The sequence below is a fragment of the Crinia signifera genome, chromosome 3 (genome assembly GCF_055691185.1).
Source record: "Crinia signifera chromosome 3, ASM5569118v1, whole genome shotgun sequence".
Classification (NCBI taxonomy): domain Eukaryota; kingdom Metazoa; phylum Chordata; class Amphibia; order Anura; family Myobatrachidae; genus Crinia; species Crinia signifera.
Window position 1 is genome coordinate 210,955,597 of NC_139219.1, and position 27,869 is coordinate 210,983,465.

Sequence of the window (27,869 nt, forward strand, 5' to 3'; positions counted from 1 at the left end):
AGCAAAGAGTGACACCCCTGGCAGGAAAGAGGAACTGCATGGGTTCTGAAAGGTGCAGGAGGTATTTCAAAGTATATGAGTGCTGCAAGATATCTAAGGGCATGGGGGCAGCATTTGCACTTACATTTGGAGAGTGTCGTCTTTGCTGCTGTTGATTATATATATATATATATATATATATATATATATATATATAAAGCAGATGGTGGTGCTGCACTCGGATAATGACCACAAATCAGGGACGTATATGTCATATACGTCCCTGATTTGTGGTCATTATCCGAGTGCCACACCACCGTCTGCTATACTACTATCCACGTGAAGGCACCGGAGCCAGCTTTACATGTCATTGGGAGTGCCGGACCCACCGCTTTATATATATATATATATATATATATATATATATATATATATATATATATATATATACATATACATATACATATACATATACATATATATATATATATATATATATATATATATATATATATATATATATATATACATATATAGGAATATCCGGCACTCGGATGTCTTAAGCAGCAGCTCATGGTGACCTTGCCTGGGAAATACACATAGACGGACTCTTTGAGAATTACGGCCGGCACTCACGAGACTTGACAGGACAGACTGTCAAGTCTCGTGAGTGCCGGCCGTAACTCTGCAAGAGTCCATCTATGTATATATATATATAATTATTATTATTATTATTAAGTTAGTTTCTTCTATTTTATACCTTGCCTAGCATGGGGCTTTGCATTTTTCCACGAGTAATAATAATGACCAATTTATTATATAAAATATTTTAAAAAAAACATTGACAGCATATTTAGTGTTATAGGACTGTTTTTTGTAGCGGAATATGAGGTGGGGATACAGCCTAGGCAGAAGTATGTTTTATAAATATTACATTTGTAAACCTAAACAAAGAATTTAAATGTATTATGGCTGTAAAAGGTTATAGGTAGAACAACCCCTTCCCCCCTTTCACAAAGCAGATATTTTGCATGTTACCCCTGTTACAGAGACAGAGGGGAGAAAACAGTAATTTAGCCCATCTGTTTGTGTTCTCTACAAATACCCCAAAGTTTGTATACAATTGTTTAAATCAGACCATCTCTGCTCAGAACAAACATACTGTATGCTACATAATCAAACACAAGTTTATTTGTTCTAAGCTGTATCATGCTAACATTGTTTTATGGAAACTAATATGTTTAAGCTACAGCAGAAGTATTTAGGTGATGGTTCAAAACCTTTCAATTTGAAAAGACCGGTATAAAGATTATTATTGGCTACACTTTGTATAATGACAGCTTGCCACAGCTGGTGTATTGATAGATGGGATATACTTTAAATTAGCATTGTATTTTAACATATCAAAAATATTAATTTTGGAATATGTACAGTATATGAAACTTCACTTACCTTTGATTTATCTTCTCTGTGCTTTTTTGTATAGGATGCTCCATCTCCATACTTCAAAGCCAAAGAAATATTAATTATTTATAATTAAGCTGCATAGAAGACAGACTCAATTTACTTTTCATTAGCATTGATATTTGATTGCCCAAATTGCCTTCAAATGTCATACCCATTAGCGTCATATACATAGAATAAAATGAACACATTTAAAATGAAGATGCAAAACTCATAAATAAAACTTTGAAAAATAGCCGTGACTCAGTCACCGCAAGATGAAAATTGGTCATATACGATAACTTTCCCAACATTGCTTAATTTGTAATGCTGTATTAAATTAATTAGCTCAGATTACATAAATTAAAGGGAATACCAACATTAATTATTATGACACATTCTTGGGATGAAAGTGATGACTACTTTGAATTGAAAGGTATATTTTTAAATATGATTTGTAGTCCCATGCTAAGCAAGCCTAATAGTGTTTTATTAATCAACCACTTGTTTGAGGATTGTTAAATTATTTTGATTGCCAGACTATAGTATTTTAAGATGTAGATGACAACAGGGCCTTAACTATGGGTGACTGAGCGATGTCATCAGTCTGGGTCACATCATACCTCCTGTATGTGGCTAGTATAGGTGCAGAGCTGGAAAGCTGACTGAAGTATCCAAAGGATGACTCGGGTAGGTACACTACAGCCTGTGGAACTTTCCCAAGATTCCTAGAGCTGGTGGCCCTAATCCCATTTTTATTCCACCTGTTATGGGGTGGAGCAGCACAAATCAGTATATAGCCTTGTTCTGTCCCTGGATTAATATGCCAATAATAAATCTAATATAACTGTATGTCCACAAAGTGCTCTATATAAAATAAATAGCAATTTCACATTAGAAAATATTATATGTAGAGAATGCGGATATCTCAAATTACAAATCAGTTTATAATTCAATCAAATCTATATTTATAAACAACTCAAAACATAGCTCAAACATGGATAATCCAGATTGTAGCTGGTTGAACCTGATGGTATGCTATAAAAGCTTACTTTTTATTTTTGAAATATTTTTTTGACTATACCTAAATTTTATTCACTGATAAAAGGGTTTCCACCGATCAATGTTTTTATATCCAAATTTGTCTTGTCTTGGAATTTTAGCCAGGTTCAAACTAAATGTGAGGCAATTTGTTAAAAATGAAATTGCCCTGACAGACCTGTTTTTAGGCTCTGATATTACAGATCCCATAATGGTAGTTAATGAACATTTTCTTTTTCTTGGTTAAATGTTCAGCAATGTGAAATTATTATTATTATTATTATTATTATTATTATTATTATTAATAAATGTGTTGCACTTTTGTCACTATGAGGGTCTACAAAGCTAATTGCATCATGTATTTATTGTATTTCGCAAAGAATATTGCATTTTAGAATTTTTTTTTTTGTTTTCCAAGAGGTTTATTTATGACGTTTTGGGTTGTAAAACTTCTGAACATGTTTATGCCCAATAATTAAAAGGGCAATGGATTTGCTAGACAGGCATTGCCTGTCAAAACATTGTCCTTTAATATCTTGGACATAAAAGATGATCAGAAGCACCAGGTTTTACAACCAGACACTTTATAATTAAACCTCCAAGAGTTAGAAATATGGTTGCTGTTAGTAGATACAGTATGTAGTTTATGACATGGACATTGATGTTGGGGAGCGATTAAATCATTTGCCTTTTAAGTAACTTACGGTACTTGTGTATTTTGGCAGCGCCCATCGCATCGCATACCATAAGGCATACGAAGGTATGCGATGCGATATCGCGCGATGCTGTACAATGTCATACAATTTTAAAATTGTATGACATTGTACATGGCATACAATGCCATACAATGCGATGGGACACGATTAAACATTGTATAAGCACCCTAATGGGTGCTTACAATGTGAAATGCACCCCCATGCCACCCCCCCCCCACTATAAACGTGAACCCGAAGCGTGGCGAGCGCGGCGGTATGCGTCCTCTGACCTTTTCATACCCCCACTATCCACGTTGGTGTGGAGTTGAGAATAGAAATTGTGGCGAGCGCAGCGAGCCACCGAGCCCGATGCGTGGCGAGCGCAGCGAGCCCCGCTAGGGGATGCGGATACCTGTGAAGCCCACGAGGGGACTCCGATACCTGTGAAGGTATCCGCATCCCCTCGCGGGGCGCGCTGCGCTCGCCACGCTTCCGGCTCGGTGGCTCGCTGCGCTCGCCACACTTTCTATTCTCAACTCCACACCGACGTGGATAGTGGGGGTATGAAAAGGTCGGAGGACGCGTACCGCCGCACCTCGCGGGCTCTCTGCGCTCGCCACGCTTCGGGTTCATGTTTATAGTGCGGGGGGGTGGCGTGGGGGTGCATTTCACATTGTAAGCACCCATTAGGGTGCTTAAAAGCAACCTTTATGGTGCTTATACGATCTTTCATCGCATAGGGGGCAAAAATCGCGTCGCATCGCATGCCATGCGATGCGATTAAAACATTGCACGATGCACATCGGGGGCGCCGCTATAATACACAAGTACCCAACTTACAATTTAATAATCAAATTTTTTTTATATATTTGTAAAAATTATTAGTTTGCCAATAATTTTGTTTACAAATTAAGGTAAAATCTACCATTTAAACATTAATGTTAGAAATTACCTTTAACTCAAACTGTAGTTTATTTTAATTTTGATACTTTTTTATATTTTTAATCTTTTCTTCTAGATGCTGTATGTAGTTGACATAATTATGTTATCACTTAAACACAGTTTAGGGTGAAAATAATATATTTTTGAAGCTACAGAAAATGATGGCAATAATATCTACAGTATTTTTTCACATCTATCGAAGTTTTAACAGTTTTCAGAAAAAGATGTGTTATGTATTTGCTGCTTGGGTATTAATGTCTCATCAAATATGACTGATCTAGTATGGTATCATTAGTTGACCTTTATGTCTATAGAAAAATATTACTTATTGACTACCACAAACAGAAGAGTTTATTGCTTCATTTATTTAACAGCAAATTTTATAGAAAACTGCCAGGGTAAATTATGTATTTTAGTTTTTCCGCTTCCAAAACCTTTATGAGGGGCACAGTTGATATCTTATAAAAGTCCATCCTCCTTCCCCTTTAGAAATGCACATTTGAAGGGGCACTTGCCACAAATAATATAACAGTCCAAATGGACAGTGAACTGTGTGAAAAGCATTTCTGGGCTGATTTCCAATATAGCATATGCAAATGCACTTGTAGATTTTGTCTATTATTTGTTTGAAAACTAGGTTCAAATAATTATTTTTTATTTTGAACTGATTATCTTTTATTTTTTTTTAGAAATAGCACTTTAAATTTAGCAGTGATAACCACAATATGTATACATATGTTCTTATACATTTTTGCTTCAGCCACCATTGGAGCAATCGTTCTTTTCTGTTCTGTTTGCATCCTGCAACACAGAAAGAATAGAATAGAATAGAATCAACTTTATTGGCCATGTGTGCTTGCGCACACTAGGAATATTTTGTGGATTACAGTGCAGCATCAAGCAGGGATGAAATGGGGGGGGACGACACATTACATGCATACCATTGAGACATTTTACATATTCCATTGAGACATTAAACGCATTACATTGAGAGCATTAAGACATTACTTGCGGGGATTACATGCCTGCCAAGCTGCACAGCGCCTAGGCAGCCATCAGCGGCGCCACTGGTCGTTGCAGCAGCCAGGTAAGTAGCAATATAAGCAGGACAGTACATTTATCACATAAGGGACATGAACCCGCCGAGCTGTACAGCGCCTAGGCAGCCATCGGCGGCGCCACTGGTCATTGCAGCAGCCAGGTAGGTAGCAATATAAGCAGGGACAGTACATTTATCACACAGGGAACACATGCCCGCCAAGCTGCACAGCACCTAGGCAGCCATCAGCGGCGCCACTGGTCAGAAGTTTACTAAGATGGGAATAAGAATTCACATGTCATGTTGCTATGGGCAACCAATCAGATCCTGTCTATTATCTTCTAGAGGGTGCTGAATAAAAAAGTAGATTCTGATTGGTTGCCCATAGCAACATCACATGTCAAGTCTTATTCCCATCTTAGTAAATTTCCCCAATGTGTCTTAGTAACAATGATTATAAATCTGTATTTCCTTTATGATCCCCATGACAGCCAAGACCTAGGGATTGCATCCCTTTCCCAGCAGTTAGACAGGTTACTTATTTTCCCCAGGGACCTCCCCTTCTAGTATAAATGCCCGCTCCTCCCTTTGCTGGTTGTCTTTTTCTCCTGTCGTCTAGATAGATAGTAGTGTTACTTTTGTTTTATGGGCTCACCTCATAATGCATGGTTCACTCTGGAGAGGAAGCAGCATGCGAGTGTGACCATGTCATCTGCCTGGGTCCCTGACGAGTGCTGGGAGCCTGTGGTATCTAAAATTCTCCATGTTTTGTGGCAGTCTCTGTGTGATATATGGCAGCCTGAGCGGCATGGAGGCTGAAGCATGAGTCTGTGGCTACTTTACAGCCTGCAGAGACTACATTTCCCGTAGGGCAGTGTGCGGAAGTGCTTGTGCATCATTTCTACCACCTGCATGGCACCCAATGTTCCTGGACTACATTGCACATGGGGCTGTGCGTGGGAGTACTTGCACATCACATCTGCCTCCTGCATAGCACCCAGAGCACTGGACTACATTACCCATGGCGCCATGTGAGGGAGTGCTGTGTTTCACTTCTGCTGCCCAAGGGGAATTTGTGCTGTGTGCCCAGGACTATGTATCTTACTGGGCTTAGCATGACCTCACACTTCCGGGAGCTTGCTCTGCAAACAATTATGGTGCCTATATTAAATTTGCCTTGGTCGCTGCAGTGTGTGGCAGTCTGGCAGTGTGGTAAGCAAATTTCACCACTATAAGGAAGGAGTCCTGGATGTTTGCCTTATTGTCATACTTTGGCTGGGGCATCTTACTGAGAGAGGTTTTTATGCCCATGCAGGTATTCTGTGTGCTGTAAAGATGGATCTGCCTTCCCCCCCCATACAATTGACAGTGCCCCTGTGAGTTGAGCTCTTTTCAGTTTTGGTATGTTTAGAAATGTTATTTTCCAATGTTAGTGATAGGCTTTTTTCTCTCTTCTTCTTAGTGTGCCTATTAATGCTGTGGGGCCTAAGAAGAAGTCAGCAAAGAAAAAAACATATCAATTTTAATTGCATGGCCTGTGACAGGGTGTTTACAAGATCACAAGAAAATACTTTGTGTGATAATTGTGAACATCATCCAGCAGCTGTTTCAAATCAGTCTAAAATATTGCAAGATCTCATGGACTGAATGAAAGTCATTTGTATCCAAGGAGGAATTCATGGAGTTACAGGGCCTTAAAAGGTCTAGGGATCAGGCTGGTTTTGGTTATGAAGAGGCTGTTTCCTCTGATTAGGTGCTTAATGTAGAGGATGTTTCATCTGAAGACTCAGTAAAATAAAGGAAGGAGTTAGAGTGTTTACTTTTGATACCATGGAAATGATATTGAAAAAATATATATAAAACCATGAATTACAAAGATACTGTTGCACCTGTAGAAGGGACGGACATACTGTTTGAGGATAGGTCCAGGAAGATTAGACACTTTCCTGTACATCAGGTCATGAAGGACTTCATTGCTAAAGGTGACCATATGTACCCTGTCAAAGATGAGCTATTTCTTAAGTGGTGCAGTCTGCCGAAAGGTGGATGTGGCGGTCGTGGAGATAACTTCTCGTACCACAATTCCTCTAGAAGATGGGCCTCTTTCAAGGACATGAGGGACAGGAAAATGGAGAACTCTAAGAAAATGAAAATTTTCTGCTGCCATGTCTTTAAAAGCAGGGGTCACTATAGCTTCGGTGGCCAGGGCCTTAGACTTTGAAATATGACGTTACATACAGACATTAAAGAGAAGATTTCTAGACAATATATATACTAAAGAATTCGGATATGATCCAAAAGGCTGTGGAGTTACTTTGTGAGGCATCTTTAGACATCACTTCATTTGCAGCAAGATCTATGGCAGCGGGTGTTGCTACTAGAAGGGCTCTATGCTTGAGATACTGGTCCGCCGATGCTGATTCTAAAAATAGATTGTTACACCAAGGTACAGATTTATAGAGAAGCAAAGGCTTATAGGCCAGGATGGTCATATAGCCACAGAGGATTATTTGCCACTTCCAGACAGTCTTTTCGTCAGAGCATCAGAAGAGGTTCAAGACACTGAGGGCGAAATGTAATAGGGTGTGATTTTTTAGACATGTGCGATTTTTGGTCAAAAACGGCCGAAATCGCACATTTTCCGAAAATCGCACATTTAATAGGTTGAAAATCACTTTTTACCGCGAAATCGCACTTTTAGAAGTGCGATTTTTAGTCACATTTCAATTCGCATCCAGATGTTTTCCCATTATAAAGTATACAACTCGCAAATGTAATAGGGTGCGATTTTTGGTCAATGTTACCAAAAATCACAAAAAAAATAGACCAGGTTCTGACAGGCGAATTTGACAGAACCATGCACAGATCATTGAGATCTGTGCATGGTTCTGTTAATAAAAATGTGTAAAAGTGTTTTTATAAAAAAAAAAACGGCGTGGGGTCCCCCCTCCTAAGCATAACCAGCCCCGGGCTCATTGAGCCGGACCTGGTTCCAAAAATACGGGGGAACAAAAAGCATAGGGGTCCCCCGTATTTCTGAAACCAGCCCCGGACTCTTGGACCGGTCCTGGTTCCAAAAATACGGGGGACAAAAAATCTGGGGGTCCCCCGTATTTTGAAACCAGCACCGGGCTCCAACAGCCCGCGGTGTCATGCCACAGCCGGGGGACACTTTTTATACAAGGTCCCCCAGCCAAAACATGAGCACCGTGGCTGGTCAGCCTTGGACGGGGTACCTGGAGGAGTGGGGACCCCCCCAATAAAGGGGTCCCCCCCCCCCAGGCTTCACCCGTCCAGGGCTGAAGCCCGGGGCTGTCACCGGCGTCCGTGGCCAGTGGACGCCGGCCTGATAGGGTTAAATCCATCATACATATCATTACATTGCTTTTTACCGGCGAACTACAAGTGCCAGCAGACCTCCCCCGCATGCTGGGACTTGGAGAACCACAAGTCCCAGCATGCAGGGCATTAATGGGCCTGCTGGGACTTGTAGTCCACCTGTAAAAAGAATGTTTATAAAAAACACACACACAGAGAAGTACAAGTTTATTACACACACACACCTCAATTTTACACCAGCATACTTACCATTCCTGGATCCAGCGCTGGTCTGGCTGCTTCACAGCCGGCTCCCCCCGCACTGACAGGCAGCGGGGAGAACCGGCTTTCTCCGTTGCCTGTCACCGGCTTTCTCCGTAGCTTCTGTAGCTCTGTCCGAGTGCTACAGAGGCTGAGAGCGTGATTGGCTGAGCTACAGTATGCGTCTCCATGGAGACGCATAGCTCAGTCCTGATTGGCTGAGCTATGCGTCTCCATGGAGACGCATACTGTAGCTCAGCCAATCGCGCTCTCAGCCTCTGTAGCACTCGGACAGAGCTACAGAAGCTACGGAGAAAGCCGGTGACAGGCAACGGAGAAAGCCGGTTCTCCCCGCTGCCTGTCAGTGCGGGGGGAGCCGGCTGTGAAGCAGCCAGACCAGCGCTGGATCCAGGAATGGTAAGTATGCTGGTGTAAAATTGAGGTATGTGTGTGTAATAAACTTGTACTTCTCTGTGTGTGTTTTTTTTATAAACATTCTTTTTACAGGTGGACTACAAGTCCCAGCGGGCCCATTAATGCCCTGCATGCTGGGACTTGTGGTTCTCCAAGTCCCAGCATGCGGGGGAGGTCTGCTGGCACTTGTAGTTCGCCGGTAAAAAGCAATGTAATGATATGTATGATGGATTTAACCCTATCAGGCCGGCGTCCACTGGCCACGGACGCCGGTGACAGCCCCGGGCTTCAGCCCTGGACGGGTGAAGCCTGGGGGGGGGGACCCCTTTATTGGGGGGGTCCCCACTCCTCCAGGTACCCCGTCCAAGGCTGACCAGCCACGGTGCTCATGTTTTGGCCGGGGGACCTTGTATAAAAAGTGTCCCCCGGCTGTGGCATGACACCGCGGGCTGTTGGAGCCCGGTGCTGGTTTCAAAATACGGGGGACCCCCAGATTTTTTGTCCCCCGTATTTTTGGAACCAGGACCGGTCCAAGAGTCCGGGGCTGGTTTCAGAAATACGGGGGACCCCTATGCTTTTTGTTCCCCCGTATTTTTGGAACCAGGTCCGGCTCAATGAGCCCGGGGCTGGTTATGCTTAGGAGGGGGGACCCCACGCCGTTTTTTTTTTAACTTTTTTTTTTTGCACAAAAGCGCATTTATAAAAATGCGCACATTTTCATGACTGAAAATGCGCACATTTTCATGACTAAAAATCGCGGCAAATCGCATTTTTTTGCCGCTAATTCGCATCTCATTACATATGCGAATTCGCGGCAAAAAATGCGATTTTTAAAGGTGCGATTTGGTGCGATTTTTTTTTAGTCTAAAAATCGCACCCTATTACATTTCGCCCTGACTATCACTTTTTCCCAGCTGTAGGGGCTCATGTTTTGCAGCTCTCAGCAGAATGGAATCTCTCAGTCCAGGACAGATGGGTACAAAGCATTGTGCAGGAGGGCTACCAGATAGAGTTTACTCAAGTACCTCTTTGAAGAATCAGGCATGCCAAGGACTTTTCTAGAGAGGAGAGAACTTCTGAAAATTATAGATCATTTCCTGATTATCAAGGCTATGGCAAGCAGTATCGGTTTCTCAAGAAAGTAGAGGTTTTTATTGTAGGCTAAACCAATTCTTCAAAGTGAAGAACTTTTGTATGAATACTTTGAAAATTATATCAAAAGACATCAGGAAAGGAAACTTTATTATCTTCTTAGACATAAACAAGCGAAATGGGGGAGTGGGAGGTAGCCAAGTGCGTTGGCAGGCTCCTTAACAACAGGGTTCTCGAGCCCCCTTCTGGTGGATGATGAAAGGCGGGGATTGGCAATAGAATTGCCGGGAGCAGCTCTAATGAGAGCTGATCCATCTGTGTATATACAAGTGTCACATATAAAATTAATCAACACCACGGTGTGTATGTGTTTGTTAAAATCTAAATGTGTAGGAATCTTTACATGCGCATAACAGATATTTGTGTAAGATTAGTTTGATAAAAGCTAAACAGGCACTTCAAATTTTAAATGGACAGCAAAACTATAGAGGCAATTTATGCCCCACTATACTGTACAAGACAACCAATAGTCCTAAAAGACCTGACAGTAGTACCTGCAGCACCAATAACCAAACTTTTAATAAAATGCGGCTGATTTAGTTTAATTTCAGTTTATTTGCAAATGGAGACTGAAGAAAAAGACCATAATCTTTGACCATATTGCAAATGGAGACTGAAGAAAAAGTACATAAATCTTACCGCAGATTTTTTTATACAGTTTACCCCAATAAATTCAGAAAATTTTAAACTTTTGGGTTTTACTCAAACAAAATTAAATGGATAAAAGTTTGGCCTAAGGCAGTGGTTCCCAAACTGTGTGCTTAGGCTCCCTAGGGTGCCTCGGGACACTTGCAGGGGTGCCTCGGGTTGGTCATCCAGGACCAATTCAAATTATTTGTGATCAATTATTTCTGTAAAGTCTTATACCACTAGCAGTCAGCCAATGATAGGACCAGCACATCCACTTTGTGAATAAAGCAAAAAAGCATACATTTATTTACAGGCAATGTATAAGGCTATGATACTTAACACGGGCAGCAGCAGATCTACATGAATACAGCATGGATCTTGGAATGTGGCAGCAGCCGTGGGTCACACCAATACCCTCAATTATTTCTGGACAAAACCAGTGCTGGTGGCTGCCAATCATAAAATGTGTACAATCAGAAGCAAATCCTGCCCTTTACCACATAACTGAACCTAAGAAGCACATATAAACACAATCTACTTAATTTGATATATATTTTTGGGGGACTGGGGGTGCCGTGGAAAAAGTCTGATACTCTAGGGTGCCGTGATTAGAAAAAGATTGGGAACCCCTGGCCTAAGGACAGGAGACGCTGTAGTTTTGATGTTAATAGTATAATTAATGGTTAAAGTTTGGTATTCAGCAAAGAACCCTAAATGTCAGCACTTTGCTTAATATATTTACGTGTGATATACTGTATGGTATACCCTGACAACTTTAATGCAGACTACAGAGGATTAAATTGTGATATAATGTTGATAACATTAAACGGACATTGGTGTAGCAGCTGTAGATAATATGAAGGTGATTATGCTATATACTGTAGTCATATAGTCAAGCACCAGGGCTGGCAACATGAATCTTAAAGCCTAGTTTACTCATATATTTGGAACCCTCCATTCCAGCCCCAGAAAATACAGGCCCTCAGCTATTCGCTCATCCTCTTGTATTTTCCCAGTCTCATGCCCCCTGTGCATCCCTAGCTCCAGCTCATCTGTATCTCTCTGGCTATAGATTTCCATCCCCTGGTGTCTCTCTAGCTCCACCTCACACTCCATGTCCCATCCACTGCTTGCTCCTCTTAGAAAACCATCTTCCCTCCAGCAGCAGTAAAAAAAATTGAAGAACTCTTGCATCAGCCAGCATGTTACCTTCTTATCTCTACATGCTGCTTAAAACTACAGTGATGCAAACAGTCAGCAGCAGTCAGAATCTGACTGAGCTGGGGGGCAGATGGTCTGGACTCTGCTGTCTCTTGAGTCACCGCTTCCCCTCAGAATCTGAGTGCCCTTTCATCGCCTTTGACTAGTCAAGCAATAGGAAATACAGGTAGAATATTTTTGTTGTACATGTAGAGTTATTAATAAAATAAATAGGACAGATTTTTGTGGACACATTTTGATATTGTAAAGAGCATAATTGAAAGGTTTCAAAATAACTTTTTTTATGAATAGAATGGATCCATATAGAAGTCTAAAAGTACTCGTGTTTGGGATTCAAAGAGACCATAGACCATATTGCTCTTTCTAAGATTTGGATACAAAAAATCCAAACATCCTTTTATTTACAATTGATTATTTCATGTAAAGTACAGTAGATTAAAGTACAGTACATTCCAATATTAGACAGATATACTGAAACCGGCCCTAAGTTATATACAAGGGTTTTTTTTTTATTCCAATTCTGTGTAGGTGTGTGAGATTAGCAAATGGTTAAATAAAAGTGTAAGTCTTTACAGCACGCACATCACTAGAAGAGAAAAGCATTACTGTTCTTATTATTTTCACAAAAACAAAGTATATTTATTAAAAACAGGCTTTTAAACACATTCTGGATTAAAAGTAAAACACAATAAGGTAGTTATGTAATATCTGGGCTTCCGTTTTTCTTATGAGACCGCGTCCCCTCGCGGGGCTCGCTGCGCTCGTCACGCTTCAGGCACGGTGGCTCGCTGCGCTCACCACACTATATAAAATCAACTCCATGCGTAGTTGGATAGTAGGGGTATGAAAAAATGGGGTGCATTTAACATGGGAGCCCAGATAATACATAAGTACCCACAATAAAATATTAAACATTACAAAATACTAAATATTTGAAATTATTAAATTGGAAAATGTAAATGAGGTAAGTACAGTAATTATTTTAGTTTACATTTCTCATTGACATTGTTACTCCATGGATACTGATTTTAATTATTACCTCCAACCCAACAACTCTTCGGTGGTGGGATGATGGAAAAGTAAAAACTGCTATGCAATGCAGTTGGTAGTCTCTGGCAGAGCATACCATATATACTCGAGTATAAGCCTACTTTTTCAGAAAAAAATTTATGCTGAAAAAGCCCCCCTCGGCTTATACTCGAGTGAGGGTCCCACTTGAGTCAATACGTTTTCCCAGTTTTTTGTTGTAAAATTAGGTGCCTCGGCTTATATTCGGGTCGACTTATACTCAAGTATATACGGTATATTGTCCCCCTGTTTGTGTCAGTTTCCTCTGGTCCTCTGGTTTCCTACCACAATCCAAAAATATATACAGTACTTGTAGGTTAATTGACTATCAACCAAAATGAGCCCTAGTGTGAATGTGTATTGCAGGGGTAGCCAACTTAAGTCCTCGAGAGCTACCACCAGTTAACGTTTTCCATGTCTCCTCACAGAATCACAAGTGAATTATTTAGCTCAACCTGTGGATCTTTTAAAATGTCAGTCAGTCATGAGTGCACCTGTGTACCTGCAAGGTGAACTGAAAAATGTGAAGTGTTGGTAGCTCTCGAGGACTGGAGTTGGCTACCCCTGGTGTATTGCATGTACATGTGGTAGGAAATATAGATTGTAAGCTCCACTGGGCTCCACTGGACTGATGTAAATGGCCTATGCAGCCCATAGGTAAAAACTGCCACTGGTGCTATATAAATAAGTGGTAATACATATTCCTGGGGTTTATTCTGCATTCCCTGTTGAAGGTGGCTACAGCCCAGTGCTGACAAGTGTAGAGTTTTAATCAGTTATGACAGAGTATCATCATTCTACCGTCATGCTCATGAATATATGGGGAGGGTAAACTTGGACTACACATCCTAATTAAACATATAGTAAGTGGTGCTATAATGCTGGAAAATGTACTTATTCAAAGAAAGAAAAATATATTACTGCTGCCCACTCTACTATAATAAAGATAAACTCTGCAATCCAACACACAGCAATATTGAGGTTCTTGGTATATGTATAGTAAAAAGTACTAGTCCACCAAAAATACTCATGATTATTTATGTTAATTTTATTTTTTAATAAACGTATATAAGCTTGACACAGCCTGATTGTGTAAGATGTTTATATAGTTGTACATTCTTTTGTAGCTGTGTACCAGCAAATATGCAAATAATACCAACAAGCATAGCATTCTTTTTTATGAATTTGACAAGTTTAGGAAACCATTTTAAAACAGTCATCTGAAATGCACGTGATTTGAAATACAGTAAACCACCAATGTGAGTAATCATAGCATTTTATGGTATCCATTTACAGTGCCCCCTTTAAAAAAACAAAAAAAAAACAATTACTTGGATTACAGTTGATACACATATAATGTGTGAAATTACAACTTTTACACATTTTACGATACCTTGCAAAAGTCTTCAAAACTTTCATGTCACTAATCTAGAGTTACAAAATATACACTAAAGCAGTGGCATAACTCAAAATTTTGCTCTCCCCTGCCAAAAGTTTTTGATGCCCCTCTTCCAGCATCCAGGTGGTTTCGGTACTCACTGAAAGTGCTACAGCCAGGGCTGGGATCTGGGGCTGTCTAGGTGATGGGTCTCCCGCTGGGGGTCAGGCAGTCAGCACAAAGGGTGCAGGTGGCCTAGCGTGTGGTGTTTGCACCAGTCACTGTTACCTGCCACACTGCTACTCCTCATCCATATTATCTCCCAGCTTGAGTGGACTGGATGTTTCCACCATGCCGTTCGTGATGTCATGCCCCCCACCGCCATCCTGGGTAGATTGTTTTAACTATGGCACTGGTTGCTACCTCCCACAACAGAGGATGTGGTGGTGCAGGGTAGCAGAGGTTCTCTCTCCACTTCGTATTCTCCCCTGATTTAGTAAATCCCGCCCACTAGCTGGCCAGGCATTTTGAGGGTGCCCTGCAGACCTCAACAGCGCTGGCTCCCCCAAGCTACCGTGGGGTCTTCGGCACTATAGTTATGCCACTGCTCTAAAGTTTTTTTATTTAACAAGCAATGGTCTAGCACTGCCCTCATCCAGCTAAAAATGTGTTTTTATGAATGATATGATATTGTTTTTCCATATTTTTTTTATACCCAAACCTTAACGTTTGTTATAGTCACATTTTGCTGCAATAACAACACTGTCTGGGAATAATTTAGATCACTATTCCAGAAAGATGTGCTCCATGTTGTTCCATTTTACTGTAGTTAGATGTTTGTGTATCTCAAATGTCAAACTTCTCCATTGCTGATCCATTAACAACCACTAATGCCCTTTCAGCTATTACTAAATTCAAACAATAGTTGCATTCATCACTGCTCTCCCTAGCCTATATGCAGCTCTTATTCACAGTTGTTTGTTGTAGACTACACTCTCTGATAATTGAACCAACAATGGTCACTGGAACATTCAAACACTTAAATATTTGCTTGTACACACAGAAATATATCCATTGAAATATTAGAAATCTTACTACTATGGTATGCGCTTTTTTCATTTTATAGCTGTTTTTTTAGAGTCATAACCTGAATAATTATCCTGTAACTGTGGGGTGTTTATTCAGAACATGTGCAGTTATGTTAATGATTCATTGTAAAGGCCAAATGTAAGGCAATACACTTTCAAGAGATTGCAACATATATGAATTTTATTGAGCATTATTACATTTTAATTGTTTGATTACATGCATTTTTTCCATAGATGTCATCAAGAAATTAAGCAATAACTCTACTGCATAATAGGTTTATTTTACTTTAATCATGTCCAAGGACACATACTTTATGTACAGTACTGTATGTATTACTCAAACTCACTATATAAAAAACTCACCTATAAAAAGATACGGTTATGTACACTTATTTGCTTTTCTGCCTCATAAATCCTGCCTTTGCACCATTAATTTATTCTTAGCATTATTATAAATTAATTGGTTGTGTCGGCTACTTGCTAGAGAAACTAGCTGCATGACTAAATAGAGCAAGATTAGAAGAGATAAGGCATTATAAAGCCAGACATAATAGCTGTGTGCCCCTCTTCTAAACACAGATACGTCTTATAAACACAAATAGTCATTGACTTTTGCTTTCTTGGATGGGTGTAGCGTTATTTAGACTTTAACTTATTGTCAAATAGTACTTTACATCTTACTGCAGATCAAAGGTAGAATGTATGTAATAGAAGAGTCTATGGTGTTACCTATAAAATTACAGTATGTCCAGTTTCATTAACTATGAACATATAATTATGGTTATAAATATCAGGAAAATATCATTCTTGAAAATCTATGCTTTGAGTTTTCATAAGCCAAAGTATATGAAGTCTGTAAGTTGAAAATATAAATGTCATTTGAGTCTGCTGACAAGTACAAAAGCAGTATGGCCAGTCTGTATAGACTCAAACCATAACTACCAAAAGGGCTACAAGGAACGATTCCTTAATATGAAAAAAATTGCTTCCCCATGGTTTCATTGAGATTTTTTGGCTTTGGCATATCCATAAAAAATATATCTGCCTTCAGCAATGTTGTACTGTTATCTGTAAAGATAATTTGTCTCTCCCTGCTTCTTATCTGGCTTCAGACATTCTGTTCTGACTGTTTATCTGGTATGTTCCTGCTATTTTCTCCACTGGGCTCAGCCCAGCTACAATACTCTCTCCACTGGGTCCAGCCACAGTACCTGCTAGCTGCTCCACTAGTTCCAGCTCAGCCATGGTACCTGCTACCCACTCCACTTGGTCCAGCTCAGACACAGTACCCCCTACCCAGTCCACTGGGTTCAGCCCAGCTACAGTACCTGCCATCAGTTCTCAGACACTTTCCACATGCCAATCACTGTCCAGATTCAGATGCTATTAGTGCATTATCCGCAACCCAGATACCAGTTACCTTAAGTTATTTCCAGTGTCCCTGGATCCTGTTATTGCCAAGTTGGCTATCCTGAGTTATAGTTATTTCGGCATCCTTGGAATTTAGTCCTAGTCCGGGATCCCAGGATTACGTACCTTAGAGATTTTCCAGCACCACCTACAGAGGCGTAACTAGAACTTTGTGGGCCCCATAGCAAAATTTTTAAGGGGCCCCCTAAATCAGGATTCCACTATAGTGGATATAAAGCAGTGACGATAGCCTCTACAACGCTGCCCTGGCAGAAGGGGGTTAGGGAATATGAAAATGTCATAAAAACCCAGATAACATTAGTGTATGCCGCCCAAAGAGAGTTATTGAGAATGCAGAGCTAGAGAGAGGCAGAGGGGAAATAAAGGCAGGCAGGAGGGGCATGGAGACAGAGGAAAAAGTTGCACAGAGACAAAGGCAGCGGGGGCATGGGGTCATAGAGGGCATGGGGACAGGGGCAGAGGGGGCTTGAAGACAGAGGCTGAAGGAGCATGAGGCAGAGGGTGGCATGAGATGGAGACAGGGGACACTGAGACAGGCATAGAGGGCAGAAGATAGACAGAATTGGCATGGAAACATGGGCAGAACGGACACAGAGACATGGGCTGAGGGGGCACAGAGACATGGGCAGAGAGGGCACATAGACATGGGCAGAGGGGGCAAAGAGACATGGGCAGAGGGGGCACAAAGGTAAATGGGAGCATTGAGACAGAGGGGGCATGTAGGACCAGTGCGATTCTGCAGTACTATGAGGAGCAAAGCGAGGAGAGTAAAAAGGCTGTGTGCTGGGGGTTATACAGAGTGTCCCTGCCTGCTTCTGCACAGCCCAAACTGCAGACATCCCCAGCCGCGGGCCTCTGCGAACAGTGACATATTGTGTGTTCTCTTCCCCCAACCATCAGTGGTGTGACTCTGTCTACTGCCCACACGGCGCTGCAAAGATGTAGGAGGCTGTTGTGATGTGCTCACCGGGATATCCACATTCCTGCAGCAGACCACACTGCAGTGATTGATGGGGTCACGGGACTTCTCAGTGAATGCCGATCCACCTGCTAGCTGCTCCGCTAAGGAGCTACTGTACCTCTGGAGGACTCGCAAGATGAGGACATCATCCTCTCAGGAGTCTCTCTATTGTAGGTAGCCGCAAACCCTGTGCTGAGCGCACACACTGTTACACGTCCTGGAGGTTACTTCCCAGTGTCGCTCGACTCGCCCCTCTACCCCGGAAGTGAAGCTCCACATGCGGCAAAATCACAGTCACCACCTATACATTACAGGTACAGGGTGCAGGGGATTGCCTGCTGGGCTGACGGGCCCCCCAAGCGGCCGGGCCCCATAGCAGCTGCATCCCCTGCACCCTCCATAGTTACGCCACTGACCACCTGTGTCTTGCTCCTGTCTGGTTTCCCCAGAATAAAGGGCCTTCAGTTCCATTCTGGCATCCCTGGATCCAGTCAGCCTCACTGTATATCTCACCCTATTCTCAGCCATTGTATCCACCACAGCCACCATGGTAAGAGCCGAGTGCAAGTATAGTACAGCACATGATGTGCATCACATTATCGTCAAAAATAAGATGTCTTCCACAATAAACATAAAAGCATTAGTGGAGGATGGGGCTTCAGAGGACCCTCTCACACACCCAGACACAGATAATGGCAACCATCATAATAGAATTTATTTTCTGAGAACTAACTCTAGAGGTTCCCAAAAAGTCAATATCAGGGCCAGTTTTTAATGAATTACTCATAATGAATTACTTAGTTGCATAAACAGCCAACTCTCTGGGAATGCAGGTATACAAAGTTTACATCCATACGCCATAATAAACAATTATCAGGGATGCTACCAATATTGCCAAAGGTTATGTTAAGATATTATATATTTTTAAAATGCTTCAATTTCTAAGCCTGGACATTTGAGTCCAAATACATTGAAATTTGCAAATACATCAAGATTGGCTGCCACAGGATGAGTTAATAGGCTTAGCTTGGGGACACTCCAAGCTCTTATGGACATTCAGTGTAGAAAAAATTTATTTGACTGGAAAATCATTAGTTAACAACTTTTATTTTTAAAGGAAAAAACAAAAGCATAATACAGTATGCTCTTGAGTAAAGAATCCAATTGTATTTTAAAAATATGTCTGCCTGACATTTTTTAGAAGTTTTTGTCTGATTTATGACTTACAGTATAGCCATAGTCTTGAATAATGATAGAAACATTTTTACCCACCATTCTAATTACTGATCATGTCTACATTGAAGGGCCTAATTCAGACCTGGTTGCAGAACAAATTTGTTGGCAAAAAACCGTGATGGTATGTTTATACTTTAGGGGAACTATCCAGATGAGGTTCTACATGGGTTCTGATCTAGCAGAATGGATTATTAAACACAATTTTTCTTGTCACCTGGACGAGGATTTAGTTGTCAGATGAAAAGATTCGGGCTCGGTGGCTCGCTGTGCTCGCCACACTATATAAAATGAACTCCATGCCGACGTGGATAGTGGGGGTATGAAAAGGTCGCAGGACGCATAGCGCCGCCCTTGCGGGCTCGCTTCGCTCGCCACGCTTCGCTCGCCACGCTTCGCTCGCCACGCTTCGCTCGCCACGCTTCGGGTTGCCGTTAATAGTGGCAGTGGCATTAACAAAGGGGGTGCATATAACATACTAATCACCCATCAGGGTAATTGTACAATGAAATCATCATTTTGATCGCATTGATCGCATCGCAACTATGTAACAAGATTAAAATCATGGGCGCCGTGCTAGGAAACAAGTCCCGAGTAAGATTATTATTTTATTCTTTTCTTTTTACAAATCTGAAGTGATACCATTGGTATTTCTAAATGTAAAATAGTTATCAACTTTAATTCTCCTGCTTATATTTATAACAAAGCATTTATTCATTCTTATCTGTGTCTCATGGAGTGCAAAGTGCTGCAGAGCTTAAGTCAACAACTTAGCTTGAATTCCCCAAATAACCTTTTGCTAGCTGTAAACATCAGTAAAATACGTTTTCATAGTGAACTTTATATTAAAGCCATTCATTACATATCCATTGCTATTTTAGAAATATGTTCTTATGAAAAGTCTGATGTATTTATGTGATACCTGAATGATAACTATGCTGAAGACTTAACAAGATTATGTAAATAGTAAGCATTCCATAAAACAAAATAACAAACATTACAAAAATATGCTTCTATGGTACTTGTTTCCAAAGAATCTAATTGCAAACATGTTTTTTCTTAAATATGTGTTGTTTATCAACAACGGCAATGTGGCTCCAAAAATCTTTTTAAAGATGTTCTTTTTGCTCTAATTATTTTATACACAATAAAAAGCATTTTGGTGTAATACTGTATGTGGCTTGTTTGTGATTGTTTTAAGACTAAGGGGGGTATTCAATCTGGGCCACTATTTATGACGGGGGAAATAGCGGTGAACATCTATTCAATTCTGTCTTTCCCGACAGCATTGAAGAGGCAGATCGACAGATTGGGCCTGACTTTAAAAGCAGTCGGGCCCATGAATTGTCGCGATCGCCGCCGAATATCAACAATCCATGGCCGTTTACGCAGACACGTCCCCTTTTCGCCGATTGCGAAGTGGGACATTGAATCGCGCCTGGCGATCTGTGGTCGAACAAAACGAAAACAGGCCAGGGTCACGGCTGTCTGGCCAGATCGGTAGTCATGACCCATATTGAATACCTCCCTAAGTACATAGAAACATTTGTTACATCTGGGTTCAGTGAGTGCTGAAAAGTATTAAAGATTTACCTGGGTGTACATGTAATAGCATAAGTATGAAATGATGACTGGAATCATAGAGGCTTATCCAGTAGTTACTGATGTGTATAAACACAGATCTTGTTACTTTGCAGAATTGTAAATATATATATGTATATATATATATATATATATATATATATATATATATATATATATAGTAGAATCCCCACACCGAGAAGAGACCAAGCACGGCACTGGAGGACTTGTAAAAGGTGTTTTTTTATTACCTCAACGTTTCGAGGCTGTATGCCCCGTCGTCAGGAGGAAAAGTACACACAACACTAAGCTGTTACCAGCTCACCTTATGTACCTGTACCTGTGTTCCCGCCTGCATCCACCGTCCTCCACGCCTCCAATCACTGATCTGCACCCAGCTGGAGTGGCGACATGAGATGACATCAGCGCCAACTTCCAGCTGATTGTTGCTAAGCAACCGGGTAACAGAACTGCGAGCCGGGGGCGGGGGGCGTGTGTTAGCCTGCAGAGAACAGTTGGCGCTGATGTCATCTCATGTCGCCACTCCAGCTGGGTGCAGATCAGTGATTGGAGGCGTGGAGGATGGTGGATGCAGGCGGGAACACAGGTACATAAGGTGAGCTGGTAACAGCTTAGTGTTGTGTGTACTTTTCCTCCTGATGACGGGGCATACAGCCTCGAAACGGTGAGGTAATAAAAAACCACCTTTTACAAGTCCTCCAGTGCCGTGCTTGGTCTCTTCTCGATGTGGGGATTCTACCGTCTATTTCATTACTGCAAAGGTACGCTGGCAGCTGAATCAGCTTAAGTGGAGTGCCGGTCCACAAGTCTCATATATATATATATATATATATATATATATATATAACGGAATAAGAAGCAGGCGGCACTCGGAGGTCTTTTCAAATGGTGTATTTGGATAAGATAGCTTGACGTTTCGGAGCAGCGCTCCTTCTTCAAAAGCTAATGGTGAGTCTCACCATTAGCTTTTGAAGAAGGAGCGCTGCTCCGAAACGTCAAGCTATCTTATCCAAATACACCATTTGAAAAGACCTCCGAGTGCCGCCTGCTTCTTATTCCGTTGTTCATATTATGTGAAGGCACCGGGGCAGCTGTCAGCGTGTATGGAGAGTGCCAGGCCGCAACCCCGCTAACTATATATATATATATATATATATATATATATATATATATAATGCAAGAAGGAGTCCAGGCACTCACAAACAGACAGCAACTCCGGTGCCTTTCTGTCCCCAACCGGGGAAAGATATGTCAACGTTTCGGGTAATAACCCTTTATCAAGACATGTCTTGATAAAGGGTTATTTCCCGAAACGTTGACACACAGACCGACTTTTGTCCTCTTGATTTACCATTTGATCTGCCGCCGTGCAGCTTCTATGAAATCTCCAGCGTGCCGTCTACCTTACCTTGTTATATATATATATATATATATATATATATATATATATATATATATATATATATATATATATATATATATATATATAGAGTCCAGGCAATTCGCACACTTAGTAAATCATCATTTGAGTGCCAGGGCCACATAAGCATAGGTTAGAGAAAACAAAGAAGCCAGCACATCCAGTCCAAAAGGAAAAAAGATTTTTATATGAAGTAAAGTGCAAAAAACGGGGACACATCATGGAAGGTATAGGTCAAATGCATGGTTACAGTCCAGATACAAAATTACCACAGTCCAGAAAAACAAGCATGATGGTCCACTTTCAAGCCACTGATGCCCGACGGCCGTTTCGGTGTGGTCACCGTCGTCAGGAGCATATATATAAATATATATATATATATATATATGTCAATGATGGAGCCAGGCCAGTTGAAAGCCAAGAGGCTTCTTTATCAAGGTGCAGGAGAAACTTATGTTCTGCACCTTGATAAAGAAGCCTCTTGGCTTCGAAATATAGGCTTTCAACTGGCCTGGTGTCATTTATTTCCGAATGCCTCCATGCCTAACTATCTACTATTGTGTTAGCTGTCTCCCGGATGGCACCGTCTTATTAATTGTTTATTACTGGTTTACCACCCACTTGCACATTTGGAGCGCCACCACAAAGATAAGTATATATATATACAATACCAATAGTGTTTTCTTAGCGCCCAATAACAATTTCACATGGAGAAATACATTTGTTCACATGTAAAACATTTATTAAAAGTACAGTAAAATCAGTAAAAATCCATGATTTATTTTACACGGATCCTTGTAGATGGAGTGATTCATGGTGTACAACAGTTGTACACTGTGAATCACTCCAGCTACAAGGATCCGTGTAAAAGAAATCATTGATTTTTAATGATTTTACTGTACTTTTAATAAATATTTTACATGTGCATAAATGTATTTCTCCATGGGAAATTGTTATTAAACGCTGAGAAAACACTATTGGTATTGTACTTCTTGTGTAGTCCCTATTACACAAGTGTTGGAAGCGACCACCATTTTAGTATAGCGCAATTTTAGAGATATTGTTGTTGTTCATACAATGAAGAAAATTGTGAAAAACTTGTCAATCATATGCTCTGTTGAAAATTGAAAGGTCGCCCATTCGATCCGTCGGTACTCCCATAAGTGTGTCGCTACACTCAGTGCTTGCAAATGTCACGCATAGATACTGTAGTCCAGATGGCGGCACTCAAAGGGAAATAATTGACACAACTCTGTTTAGGTTATCAACATTTTAATGCCACATGCATTTTCATCAGGAAACAGGCATAATGAAATTCAGTACTTACATAAATACCCTCCATCACAGCTATCAGAAGCCCTTCCGGTCACTAATCTTCCCGCTCTCGGCAGGCACATTTAGTGACATCATCAGACCACATCAGAGGTAGCTGGCATTAATGGACTTTGTTTCTTGGCAACCGTTAGATACAATCTCCATAGAACAATACACATGACAGAATAAACAGCTACATTGCACTGATACATAGTTTCAAACATCATAGCATACAATATGGAAGCACCGTTAGCTGTGGTGATCAAACAGTTACTTATGTTTATACGAATAATAAACCTATTTAAAACATGTTTCAAAAAACAGAAAATAAGCAAAAAATGAATGAAAAACATTAAACATTAAAGCAATAAATCGATAACATCAAACAGACATTGTTTGTACTTCAAGCTGACTCCTTTAGGATATAATGAGGTTAGAGAACACTTGCTGTAAGCACACAAAATCCTGGGAGTATCTAATAACTACCAATTACTCAGAGTCAAATGAACCTAGCCAAATCTCAGAAAATGTCCAGACTAAGCTGGTCATTCAATCCATGGGGACTAGTGTGTTATGGCAGATAATCCACCTAGTTTCACACTAGAGCAGCCATCTGTCCCGGTTACCACCCCAAAAAAAATTGTCAATTTGATCGATCATACTGTATCACACAGTGGAAACACCATGCAAATGCTCAAGGAATGCACTACGGGCTGATCGCTAGTGCCCTTTTTGATGGCAGCAAGGATGGCAGAACGGTGTGCCGTCATTTTCTCCTTAAAAAAAATATGTTTTTGTGGTACACAGCCAACCAAGTAATATCGATTGACAATTGAGGGGAAAAGGACAGGATGGCATGGGGCTTGTGTGGCCTTAGTTACAAACATACTTGGACCAGGGACACACACACACACACACACACACACACACACACACTGAAAGGGGATGGTAAACAAATATACTGTACACACAGCATATGTGCAGGAAGAGATGCATTCCCTATGCAAAAACTAAAACAAAAAAGAAAGGCTCTCTATCCTATGCCTTCAGAATTTTGCTACCTGTTAGTAATGAATGGAATTCCTCCATTGGTACTCCCTGACAGTTATTTATAGCTGTCCTGTGGGATGTGGAGAAAGGTGATGGTGCCTGCTTCCATTCCACATAGGCACTCAAGCACCAATTCCACCCATAGGTGCTGAAAGGCCTCTCTGCCACTTTAAGCGTGCAGAAAGTTTGCAGATGGTGCATAGACGGGTGGTAGGAGCCAAGACAATGGAGGAGTGGTACAATTTTTAGGGCTAGCACCCCGAATCATTTGCTTCAGCTGTCTCTTGCAGTTCTGTCCCAAGTTACCACTTGCATTCAATGGATTCACTTGAATTCATGAGCCATCACTGCAAGCATGTCCACTGCCAGTGTACTATCAGCTAGGGCTATGGCACATTGATTCCTGCCTTTGCTTGTTATGGGGCTACTGGAACATTAGAGATTAAGAACCCTTCACACCACAGCAAAGGAACCAGTGGACAATCCATTTTAGTTGCTGGATTTTAAATAAATTTACATATTAAAATATATTTTACACCTTTCACATTTGTAATTTAAATGCATTGTGTTTGGACTCATTTAGAAATTAACCATTAAGAGTATCAGATATTAGCTGTGGAGCTGTAGAGAAGGTTACAACCCACGTCTCACATTTGTTAGGCAAACTAATAGATTTTACAACATTTCATTTGTATTTTAACTCTAGGGGCCAAATGTAATAAGGTGTGAGAATCAGAAAGTGAAAGTTATTACGGAGAGTTTTCCAAATTTTTTAAAGCAGCAATCATTTACAGTTTGATTTTGCCATGTGAATGATTATCACTTTAATAAATTGAAAACCTCTCCCCAAATTTTCCACTTTCTGATTCTCACACATTACATTTGTCCCATGATGTCAGGTAATGTTTAACGGAACCCATAACTAAAGAATATCACACAAGTAGGCAGTGATTATTAATTTTGGAAGAAAGGGAGTGGGGTCTAAACCAATCTGCACAAAAGAAGCTGCCTGTCTTTCTTATTCAGGTGAAAAGGCCCACCTGGACCTTTTAAAAGACTCTAAGGGGTGAAAATATCTTGAAAATTGAAATATGGGCGCTAAGCATCGATAAAAGGAAAAAAGTTTTAATAAAAAGAGGCTAATACTCCCCTGTTAATGTCCTCTTTTTGTCTTCCTTTCAATATCTCATCCCGTATTCATATATGAAAAGACAAAAAAGAGGGAGATAGAGGGCAGTTTCCCTCGTGTAATACTGTTTTGACCAGTTTGTCAGATACACAGTTTCATTAGAGAAAATATATATAAATGAAATGTGGGGGTTATATCCCCCTTCCAAATGCACTCACACAATATAAAATTCAAATGGCTTATAATATACCAAATGTGATCAATCTGGAACTTAAACCGGATGACAATAGGTTGGGGGTAGGTCCCCCTACCCAATTTACTCACTCAGAGTTAGATCATAATTCGCGTATCAGAATATTCCTTGATCCTTGCGTCCCCTGTTCTGGATTCAATGCATATGAGTTTCCAAAGCAGAGAAAGGAAAATGACACTATGGATACTGTTTATGATAAAAACAGTTATCCCTTTATTTAAATTACAGTGTCATTTAAAACAAAAACGTCAAAAAAAATTTCACTCTGGAGCCACTTGTACTACTAAGGACCGGTGAGACCTGAAGCTTCTAGTTCTTAAAGAAGTGGACAGGATAAGTGGTCAGGTAAAGTGGGGCCCCACTTATCCTGTCCACTTCTTTAAGAACTAGAAGCTTCAGGTCTCAACGGTCCTTAGTAGTACAAGTGGCTCCAGAGTGAAACTTTTTTTTACGTTTTTGTTTTAAATGACACTGTAATTTAAATAAAGGGATAACTGTTTTTATCATATACAGTATCCATAGTGTCATTTTCCTTTCTCTGCTTTGGAAACTCATATGCATTGAATCCAGAACAGAGGACGCAAGGATCAAGGAATATTCTGATACGCTAATTATAATCTAACTCTGAGTGAGTAAATTGGGTAGGGGGACCTACCCCCAACTTATTGTCATCCGTTTTAAGTTCCAGATTGATCACATTTGGTATATTATAAGCCATTTGAATTTTATATCGTGTGAGTGCATTTGGAAGGGGGATATAACCCCCACATTTCATTTATATATATTTTTTCTAATGAAACTGTGTATCTGACAAGCTGGTCAAAACAGTATTACATGAGGGAAATTGCCCTCTATCTCCCTATTTTTTGTCTTTTCATATACAGTATAAATGCGGGATGAGATATTGAAAGGAAGGACATTAACAGGGGAGTATTAGCCTCTTTTTATTAAAACTTTTTTCCTTTTATCGATGCTTAGCGCCCATATTTCAATTTTCAAGATATTTTCACCACTTAGTGATTATTAATTAACAAAGTGTGTATTTGCAAAGATTCGGTGGAACAGAGATAAGTCATTTGTTAGCTTTAATTTAAATATCAATGTAATCAAGCGATTTCTAAGAATAATTGCAGAGCTTTTTAAAGATTGTTTAAAATCAGAATTTTCACCTTCTACTCATTTTATTTTATTCAGCCTTTTTTTAAAAAGTTGGAAGACTTTGTTATATAAATAGTTAAAATTCTTAGCAGTTTTTTGCTTAGGCAGCCTTTTGACCACTTGTAGTGTGAAGTTAATTTTCAACTGCATTACAATGGAAAAGTATTGGAAAAATGGAAATGAGGAGGTACTAGAATTAATTCTCTAAAGAACATTTATTTTATCACTTGACAAAGGAAATATATATATATATATATATATATATATATATATATATTTAATTTATAAGGAAACAAATGTATAACAGGATATGTATTGTTAACTGAGCAGGTAACAATTTTTAGGAAAAAAAAAGATTTTGATTGGGGTTAACAATGCATATTTACGCTTTTTTCACTTTGGAGATTTCATTCACCATTAATTTATGTCTACATATGTATCATGTACTCGATTCGTAGTTAAAGGTGTATATTCCATGACTACAAATCTGTTTTCTATATAAAAGATATATTTGAATACAATGTAATTTTTTTTCAATTTTTTTGTGTAGGTCAAAATTGTGGAGGTTTAGTACAAGGCCCCAATGGTACAATCGAAAGTCCTGGGTTTCCACATGGGTATCCAAACTATGCGAACTGTACGTGGATAA

General features: G+C 40.3%; 1 protein-coding gene across 2 annotated transcripts in view; it reads left to right on the forward strand.

Annotated features, from left to right (window-relative positions):
* Nucleotides 1–27,869, forward strand: part of CSMD1 (CUB and Sushi multiple domains 1) — a 1,658,539-nt gene that overhangs the window by 283,383 nt on the left and 1,347,287 nt on the right. For both annotated transcript variants that reach the window (XM_083177358.1, XM_083177357.1), the window contains exon 2: nt 27,771–27,869. This exon is cut by the window's right edge and continues 118 nt beyond it. In XM_083177358.1, the coding sequence (XP_083033484.1) occupies nt 27,771–27,869 (99 nt within the window). The remainder of the gene's footprint in view (nt 1–27,770) is intronic.